This window comes from Nerophis lumbriciformis, linkage group LG31 (genome assembly GCF_033978685.3).
Source record: "Nerophis lumbriciformis linkage group LG31, RoL_Nlum_v2.1, whole genome shotgun sequence".
NCBI classification, from domain to species: Eukaryota; Metazoa; Chordata; class Actinopteri; order Syngnathiformes; family Syngnathidae; genus Nerophis; species Nerophis lumbriciformis.
The window spans coordinates 334,185-345,000 of NC_084578.2; the positions used below are offsets into that span (position 1 = coordinate 334,185).

A 10,816-nucleotide genomic window follows, 5' to 3' on the forward strand; every position below is an offset into this window, starting at 1 on the left:
ATACCCTCTGAGTACTCTCCCAGGACTTGGGACCAAGTTCTGACACTGATCACACAGGGAGAGGACCCCCACAATCAGACAGTCCGGTACCCCATACCCTCTGAGTACTCTCCCAGGACATGGGACCAAGTTCTGACACTGATCACACAGAGAGCATACCCCCACAATCAGACAGTCCGGTACCCCATACCCTCTGAGTACTCTCCCAGGACTTGGGACCAAGTTCTGACACTGATCACACAGGGAGAGGACCCCCACAATCAGACAGTCCGGTACCCCATACCCTCTGACTACTCTCCCAGGACATGGGACCAAGTTCTGACACTGATCACACAGAGAGCATACCCCCACAATCAGACAGTCCGGTACCCCATACCCTCTGAGTACTCTCCCAGGACTTGGGACCAAGTTCTGACACAAATCACACAGGGAGCAGACCCCCACAATCAGACAGTCCGTTACCCCATACTCTCTGAGTACTCTCCATAAGATTTCCCAAAGACACAGTCTAGGGTCTTCTCCAAGTCCCATGTACCCTCCAGGACCCTGCTGAGAGTATAGAACTGGTCCACAGTTCCAGGACCAAAACCACACTCCTAAATCTCAGGTCCAACTATCTGGTGTATCCTCCTCTCCAGTACACCTGAACAGACCTTACCTGGAAGTCTGAGGAGTGTGATCCACCCTAGTTGGAACACACCCTCTGGTTCTCCTACTTAAAGAGAGGAACCGCCACCCAGTCTACCAATATAGAGGAAGTTATTAGGATTATTTTGGTATTATTATTATTAATAATACTTCTTTTTATATGTGATATTCTTGTAACAGAAGTAATTATGATTATTTTGGTATTATTATTAATACTACTTTTTGTTCAAACTCCTTCACTGTTGCCTGCCACTGCTGTTTCTCATCCCCCACTTCCACCCCCAAATGAGAAAGCCAGCCAGGTGTGTCTGACACCTGGACATGTGAGACGACAGCTGGAGAGAGTCAACCCAGCCAAGTCAGCAGGCCCTGACCGAGTCAAGTCCCGGGTCGGTCCTGAAGACTTGTGCTGCTCAGCTGACTGAGATCCTGCACTTCATCTTCAACCTGAGTCTGAAGTTAGAAAGGATACCAGCGCTATGGAAAACATCCTGCCCAAGAAGACCATCCCATCGGCCTTAAATGCCTTCAGACCTGTTGCCCTGACGTCTCATGTCATGAAGGTCCTCGGGAGACTTGTGCTGGCTCAGCTGAGACCCCTGGTGGCTTCTTCCCTGGACCCTCTACAGTTTAGGTATCAGCCCCATGTAGGAGTGGATGAGGGACAGGAATTGGAGTACAGGACACTGATCGCTGACTTTGTGGAGTGGTCTCAGGCCAATCATCTGCTCCTTAATGTGGACAAGACCAAGGAGCTGGTCATGGACTTCAAGAAGAGAATGACCCCTGTGAGCCCATCAAGATCCAGGGCTGGGAGGTGGCAGTACAAGTACCTGGGAGTCCACTTGAACAGCAGACTGGACTGGAAGGACAACTGCAAAGCTGTTTACAAGAAGGGCATGAGCAGACTCTTTTTACTGAGGAAGCTTAGGTCCTTTAATCGTTTATCAGTCTGTTGTGGCCAGTGCCCTGTACTTTGTAGTACTCGTACTTTGTACTTTGTCTTTTATCAGTCTGTTGTGGCCAGTTCTCTGTACTTTGCACTGCTTTGGTGGGGGAGCAGCACCAGCAGAAGGGACTTCAACCGCTTTGACAAACTGATCCGACAAACTGTTAGCACGCAGTTGGAGGGGTTTGTGTCAGTGAGGGACAGGAGGACAAAGTCAAGTGTTTGAGTCAGTGAGGGACAGGAGGACAAAGTCAAGTGTTTGTGTCAGTGAGGGACAGGAGGACAAAGTCAAGTGTTTGTGTCAGTGAGGGACAGAAGGACAAAGTCAAGTGTTTGAGTCAGTGAGGGACAGAAGGACAAAGTCAAGTGTTTGAGTCAGTGAGGGACAGAAGGACAAAGTCAAGTGTTTGAGTCAGTGAGGGACAGAAGGACAAAGTCAAGTGTTTGTGTCAGTGAGGGACAGGAGGACAAAGTCAAGTGTTTGTGTCAGTGAGGGACAGGAGGACAAAGTAAAGTGTTTGTGTCAGTGAGGGACAGGAGGACAAAGTGCTGTCCATCATGGACAATCCAGTCCAGCAGACAATTGAGAGACAGTGGAGTTCATACTCCAACAGGCTCCTTCAGCTTGGTTCCCACACTGTTCCATTCAAGAAGTCCTTCATTGCACACTTCATCCAGCTGTATAAAACACTGGCCATACATGATATCAGTCTATTACCTGTATAAAACACTGGCCATACATGATATCTGTCTATTGCCTGATGATATCAGTCTATACTGTAATATTGTACATGTGTTACATGTTTAACAATATAATATAATCATATATCAGTATTTAATATATACAGTATATATAATATGTAAATATGACATATGTGTTTTATTACTACTATGGTACATTTTGAGTCTTCTTTATACCTGCATGATCCTTTCTATCCTTACCCTTTCCATCCTTACCCTTTCCATCCTTACCCTTTCCATCATTGTAACTGAGCTACTGTGTGGAACAATTTCCCTTGTGGATCATTAAAGTTTGTCTAAGTCTAAATGTAATATTCTTGTAATATAAGTTATTATGATTATTATTATTAATAATATTCTTGTTAGTCACCTGATGGAAACTTCCACACTGTCCTGAGAAGAAACAGGCCAGCTTGTGTGTGTGTGCGTGTGCGTGTGTGTGCGTGCGTGCGTGCGTGCGTGTGCGTGTGCGTGTGCGTGTGCGTGTGTGTGTGCGTGTGCGTGTGCGTGTGCGTGTGCGTGTGCGTGTGCGTGTGCGTGTGCGTGTGTGTGTGTGTGTCCGTTGACCCCCTTAAAGTGTCTTTTGTGTTCATGTAGCTTGTCATTAGTGTCCTGCGGCCCCTGGGAAAGCAAAGTGGTCAATGGACAAACACCTCATCTAGATCACACACAACTAGATCACACATCACACACAACTAGATCACACATCACACAACTAGATCACACATCACTAGATCACACATGACACACAACTAGAACACACATGACACACAACTAGATCACACATCACACACAACTAGATCACACATCACTAGATCACACATGACACACAACTAGAACACACATGACACACAACTAGATCACACATCACACACAACTAGATCACACATCACACACAACTAGATCACACATCACACACAACTAGATCACACATCACACACAACTAGATCACACATGACACACAACTAGATCACACATCACACACAACTAGATCACACATGACACACAACTAGAACACACATCACACACAACTAGATCACACATCACACACAACTAGATCACACATCACACACAACTAGATCACACATGACACACAACTAGAACACACATCACACACAACTAGATCACACATCACACACAACTAGATCACACATGACACACAACTAGATCACACATCACTAGATCACACATGACACAACTAGAACACACATCACACACACAACTAGATCACACATCACACACAACTAGATCACACATGACACACAACTAGATCACACATAACACACAACTAGATCACACATCACTAGATCATACATGACACACAACTAGATCACACATCACACAAAACTAGATCACACATGACACACAACTACATCACACATGACACACAACTAGATCACACATGACACACAACTAGATAACCCATGAAACACAACTAGTTTTGCATGAAATACAACTACATCCACATGAAACACAACTAGATCACAAATGTAGCACAAGTAGATGTAACACGACTAGATCACAAAATGTAACAACTAGATGTAACACAACTAGATCACAAACGTAACATGACCAGATCACAAATGTAACATGACCAGATCACAAATGTAACATGACCAGATCACAAACGTAACATGACTAGATCACAAATGTAACATGACTAGACCACAAATGTAACATGACCTGATCACAAACGTAACATGACTAGATCACAAATGTAACATGACTAGATCACAAATGTATCATGACTAGACCACAAATGTAACATGACCTGATCACAAACGTAACATGACTAGATCACAAATGTAACATGACTAGATCACAAATGTATCATGACTAGATCACAAATGTAACATGACCAGATCACAAACGTAACATGACTAGATCACAAACGTAACATGACTAGATCACAAATGTAACATGACTTGATCACAAATGTAACATGACCAGATCACAAATGTAACATGACTAGATCACAAATGTATCATGACTAGATTACAAATGTAACATGACCAGATCACAAACGTAACATGACTAGATCACAAATGTAACATGACTTGATCACAAATGTAACATGACCAGATCACAAATGTAACATGACTAGATCACAAATGTAACACAACTAGATCACAAATGTAACCTGACTAGATCACAAATGTAACATGACTAGATCACAAATGTAACATGACTAGATCACAAATGTAACATGACTAGATAAAAAAATTTAACAACTATTTTTAACACGACCAGATCACAAATGTAACACGACCAGATCACAAATGTAACATGACTAGATAGAAAATTTAACAACTATATTTAACACGACCAGATCACAAATGTAACACGACTAGATACAAAATTTAACAACTAGATTTAACACGACCAGATCACAAATGTAACATGACTAGACCACAAAATGAAACACGACTAGATCACAAATGTAACTCAACTAGATGTAACACAACTAGATCACAAATGTAACACAACCAGATCACAAATGTAATGAAAATAGATGTAACGTGACTAGATCACAATATGTAACAGCTAAATGTAACACGACTAGATCACACATGTAACAACTAGCTGTAACACGACCAGATCGCAAATGTAACTAGCTGTAACACGACTAGATCACAAATGTAACAACTAGATGTAACACGACTAGATCACACATGTAATAAAACTAGATGTAACACGACTAGATCACAATATGTAACACAGCTAAATGTAACACGACTAGATGTAAAACAATTAGATCACAAAATGTAACAACTAGATGTAACACCACTAGATCACAAATGTAACTCGACTACATCACAAATGTAGCATGACTAGATAGCAAAATGTAACACGACTAGATGTAACACGAATAGCTCACAAAATGTAACACAACTAGCTGTAACACGACTAGATCACAAATGTAACACAACTAGATGGAACATGACTAGATCACAAATGTAACACAGCTAAATGTAACACGACTAGATGTAGCACACCTAGATCACAAAATGTAACACGACTATATGTAACACACCTAGATCACAAAATGTTACATGACTAGATGTAACACGACTAGACAACTGGTGTAAGGACTAGTCTGCAATGGAGGACAGGTCATGTGACAACAACAACGTGGTTACTTTAAGACTTTTTTATTTGCGACAAACAAAACTAAAACAGCAAAATAATTGTTCTTGTTGCATGGAGATCAACAGGAGCAAAAAGTGCACATTTGAACAACTACTTTGAGTAAAATGCAACTTCAAAATAAAAGCACACATTTTGGCCAAAGTACAAAATTCAGTCCCTGAATTGAAAGATTTGATTTCCTGGCTGAAAAGTGAAGTAAAAAGTGAAAAGGTAGCAGCTTGAAGACTTTTCTTCAACAAACTCCTTGTTAGCTAACGATGCTAATGAGATAAGAAGGACGCTAACATTAAATGAGCCTTTTAGTGAGAAGAAGTCATGAAATCGAAGATATTACAATAAAAAGTCTTATTTCCTTGAAATGGTCACGTGGTCAACAACAACAACAACAACAATAATAATAATATAATAATAATACATCAGGTTTGTTATGTCCAAAAACATTTCAAGTGAGTGGAGTCGTGTTGCAGACCAAACTTTGGTGAGGATGGTTTTATTGTCATTGACTGTTTCCATGACAACTGATGGATCAGTTGATGGTGAGAAGCAAGAGGAGGCGGAGCCACCAGGAAGAGGGCGTGTCTCAGGTGTCCTGGTAGGGCAGGTGGAAGCAGTCGTCGTCCGGCGACCAGAAGGAGGACGGAGCCTTGTGGTGAAGTTCTCTGCGCACGCAGCGAGGACACGGCCGCGCCTTCTGGCGACACGCCGCGTGGAAGACGGCGCCGCAGCCCTCGCACCTGCAACAGGACAGAGTCTTCAAGTCACCTGTGGGTGGCGCTCTCCTGGAAGGGGAAGATGAGTCTTGAACTCACCTGTGGGTGGCGCTCTCCTGGAAGGGGAAGATGAGCTGCTGCTGCTGACACAGCTCACACACCAGACCTTTGTCCCGACACTGGCTGCAGTCCAACACGTGGGCGCTGGAACACTTCACCACCTTGGACAGGAAGGGAGCCAGCTGGCCGTCCACCACCTGCCCGGAGGAGGAGGAGAGGAAAGAAGAGAAGAAGAAAAGAATACAAGACAGAAAAGATTGAGAAGAAGAAAATAAGGAGAAGAAGAACCAGACGTGATGTAAACTGGCAAAGAGTTGTAGACCCAACTTATATCCATGCTGAGTGTCCAAAGAGGTGTACCTGACCACTATAAATTGGTAGATCAAGTTGCAGCTGATTGGAATCATCCGTCTCCTGGTGGTGTACCATTAACAAGAATGTTGACAGAATAAACTACGTCCACATAAACGTACAGAGATTAGGAAATTGGACAAAGGCCGGACTTGAAGCCGTCGTTGATCAACTTGCCGCCACCTCCCTTATGGCCTTTCAAAACCGTATGGCGCTGGACATGTTAGCGGAAAAAGGAGATGTGTGCGCAATATTGGGTGAACAGTGTTGTACTTCATACCTACCAAGACTGATGCAGAAGAGAGTCTGACCAGAGCCTCAACACTAAAATGAAAGAGCACTCATCTATGTGGGATGGATGGTTGGATGTGTTGGGCAAATACAAGTCCTTGGTATCATCAATTCTAGTATCTCTGGCTGTGTTTGCAGCAATACTGACGTTGTTGTATTCCCTGTCTGCGTTCTCTGCTTAACCCTCTGATTACCACAGCGATTAGCCCAGCAGATGATAGAAGTGTTCAGATGCACCTTCTGGCGGACGCCAAGAAAGATGAATCTGATGACGAGGGTACCTACCTGGACGGTGTTCCTGATCTGTTTTCAGACCCTGGTGACTATACATAAAAATTGAAAAGAAAAAAAAATGATGATGTTGAACTCTGAGTGTAAACATAACTTGGCCCTAGGGAAATGAACTATTAACTGAAAATCGCAAGAAGAAGTTATTGGGGATAAGAAGAGTCTGGGGAAGTTATGTGATAAACAGGAGGGAAATGTTAGAATGATTATGTATATATTATCACACAACTCTTATGCTTAACGGCCGTTGCTACAGTTATTATCAATTGTGCTGAAGTTGTACTCTTCTATCTGTGCAAAGGGACAACTTGCAATCCAAAGATTGCGAGTCGTCTCATATCAGTGTTTGTGTCCAGACTCGGCCTGCTGACTGCCAAGGCCGAACATCGAGTACTGTGACGCAGACAAAGCAGAGACAGGGCGATATCACGAGTGTCAGCACATTTGCATTTCTGAATAATCATATATTGTGTCTAACTGGGGCTGTTGAAATGACCCCCCTTCCTTCAGCAGCAGCCTCAGTGATGTAACCAGGGACTTCCCAAATAAATAGAGGAGCACGTGGGACTGTACCTTAGACCGTAGGTTGGAACTGTAACGAGAGTACAGCCCAAACGTCTCTCCTCATTGAGCATAATTGAACTCTGTCTCTGCATGATTCCTTGCTTCTTGTCTGTTTAATAGATGTCATCAGTGTTTGAACCTGACAACATACGACTTAGTTTAATGTAGCACTTGACTTAGTTGATTGATTGATTGAAACTTTTATTAGTAGGTTGCACAGTGAAGTACATATTCCGTACAATTGACCACTAAATGGTAACACCCCAATAAGTTTTTACACTTGTTTAAGTCGGGGTCCACTTAAATTGATTGATGATACAGATATATACTATCATCATCACACAAGATCATCATCAGAGTATATACATTCAATTATTTAATAATAATAATGTAACATGTAACAATTGACTTCAATTAATGTAGCACTTGACTTAGTTCAATGTAACGTGACTTTGTTTAATGTAACACATGACTTAGTTTAATGTAACACTTGACTTAGTTTGATGTAACACTTGACTTAGTTTGATGTAACACATGACTTAGTTTAATGTAACACTTGACTTAGTTTGATGTAACACTTGACTTAGTTTGATGTAACACATGACTTAGTTTAATGTAACACTTGACTTAGTTTGATGTAACACATGACTTAGTTTAATGTAACACTTGACTTAGTTTGATGCAACACTTGACTTAGTTTGATGAAACACTTGACTTAGTTTGATGTAACACTTGACTTAGTTTAATGTAACACTTGACTTAGTTTGATGCAACACTTGACTTAGTTTGATGAAACACTTGACTTAGTTTGATGCAACACTTGACTTAGTTTGATGCAACACTTGACTTAGTTTGATGAAACACTTGACTTAGTTTGATGCAACACTTGACTTAGTTTGATGTAACACATGACTTAGTTTAATGTAACACTTGACTTAGTTTGATGCAACACTTGACTTCGTTTGATGCAACACTTGACTTATTTTAATGTAGCCCTTTGACTTAGTTCAATGTAAAACTTGACTTAGTTTCATGTAACACATGACTTAGTTTAATGTCACACTTGACTTAGCTCAATGTAACACTTGACTTAGTTTAATGTAACACGTGACTTAGTTTAATGTCACACTTGACTTAGCTCAATGTAACACTTGACTTAGTTTAATGTAACACGTGACTTAGTTTAATGTCACACTTGACTTAGCTCAATGTAACACTTGACTTATTTGATGTAATACTTGACTTAGTTTGATGCAACACTTGACTTAGTTTGATGCAACACTTGACTTAGTTTGATGTAACACTTGACTTAGTTTGATGTAACACTTGACTTAGTTTGCTGTAACACTTGACTTAGTTTGATGCAACACATGACTTAGTTTAATGTAACACTTGACTTACTTTGATGCAACACCTGACTTAGTTTGATGCAACACTTGACTTAGTTTGATGCAACACTTGACTTAGTTTGATGAAACACTTGACTTAGTTTGATGCAACACTTGACTTAGTTTGATGTAACACATGACTTAGTTTAATGTAACACTTGACTTAGTTTGATGCAACACTTGACTTCGTTTGATGCAACACTTGACTTATTTTAATGTAGCCCTTTGACTTAGTTCAATGTAAAACTTGACTTAGTTTCATGTAACACATGACTTAGTTTAATGTCACACTTGACTTAGCTCAATGTAACACTTGACTTAGTTTAATGTAACACGTGACTTAGTTTAATGTCACACTTGACTTAGCTCAATGTAACACTTGACTTAGTTTAATGTAACACGTGACTTAGTTTAATGTCACACTTGACTTAGCTCAATGTAACACTTGACTTATTTGATGTAATACTTGACTTAGTTTGATGCAACACTTGACTTAGTTTGATGCAACACTTGACTTAGTTTGATGTAACACTTGACTTAGTTTGATGCAACACTTGACTTAGTTTGATGTAACACTTGACTTAGTTTGATGTAACACTTGACTTAGTTTGCTGTAACACTTGACTTAGTTTGATGCAACACATGACTTAGTTTAATGTAACACTTGACTTACTTTGATGCAACACCTGACTTAGTTTGATGCAACACTTGACTTAGTTTGATGCAACACTTGACCTAGTTTGATGTAACACTTGACTTAGTTTGATGTAACACTTGACTTAGTTTGCTGTAACACTTGACTTAGTTTGCTGTAACACTTGACTTAGTTTGATGCAACACATGACTTGGTTTGATGTAACACTTGACTTAGTTTGATGCAACACATGACTTGGTTTGATGTAACACTTGACTTAGTTTGATACAACACATGACATAGTTTGATGTAACACTTGACTTAGTTTGATGCAACACATGACTTAGTTTGATGTAACACTTGACTTAGTTTGATGCAACACATGACTTGGTTTGATACAACACATGACATAGTTTGATGTAACACTTGACTTAGTTTGATGCAACACATGACATAGTTTGATGTAACACTTGACTTAGTTTGATACAACACATGACATAGTTTGACGTAACTCTTAAGGTTGGACAAAGAAATGCTTGGCGCAGGGCACTAGGGGTTAGGTTAGAGCGGTAAGGGAACAAAAGGTTGGTGTCGTTGCAGCACACTTGTTCATGTGCAGGAACAATTAGGAGCAATTGAGGAGCTGCAAGGGAACAACAGGTAGCAAACTTAAGTGGTGAAAGTAATGAAATAATGTGTTAGCAGCATAGAGCACATGCTAACATGCTAACAAAGATGCACGTCAACGACAGTGAAGACATGTCAGGCTAGGTTTTCCTGCCTGTTGATTCTCAATGCAGCAATTAGCGGGGGGCCGGGGGTGGGGATGGGGGGGGGGGGGTCACCAACAAAACAACTCTTCTCTCATTCACACACACGTTTAGCCCCAATTAACTGCCATGCTGGCCCCATTGCAACACACACACACACACACACACACACACACACACACACACACACACACACACACACACACACACACACACACACACACAAACACACACACACACACAAAACAAATTTTGCAAGTTGTGACTTGTAA

General features: G+C 41.0%; 1 protein-coding gene across 2 annotated transcripts in view; it reads right to left on the reverse strand.

Annotated features, from left to right (window-relative positions):
* Positions 1-5,483: 5,483 nt before the first annotated feature.
* Positions 5,484-10,816, reverse strand: part of plekhm3 (pleckstrin homology domain containing, family M, member 3) — a 21,401-nt gene continuing 16,068 nt past the window's right edge. For both annotated transcript variants that reach the window (XM_061926168.1, XM_061926167.1), the window contains exons 7-8: positions 6,298-6,455; positions 5,484-6,222 (exon numbers count right to left, since the gene is read on the reverse strand). In XM_061926168.1, coding sequence (XP_061782152.1) covers positions 6,069-6,222; positions 6,298-6,455 — 312 coding nt within the window. In that variant the 3' untranslated portion in view covers positions 5,484-6,068. The remainder of the gene's footprint in view (positions 6,223-6,297; positions 6,456-10,816) is intronic.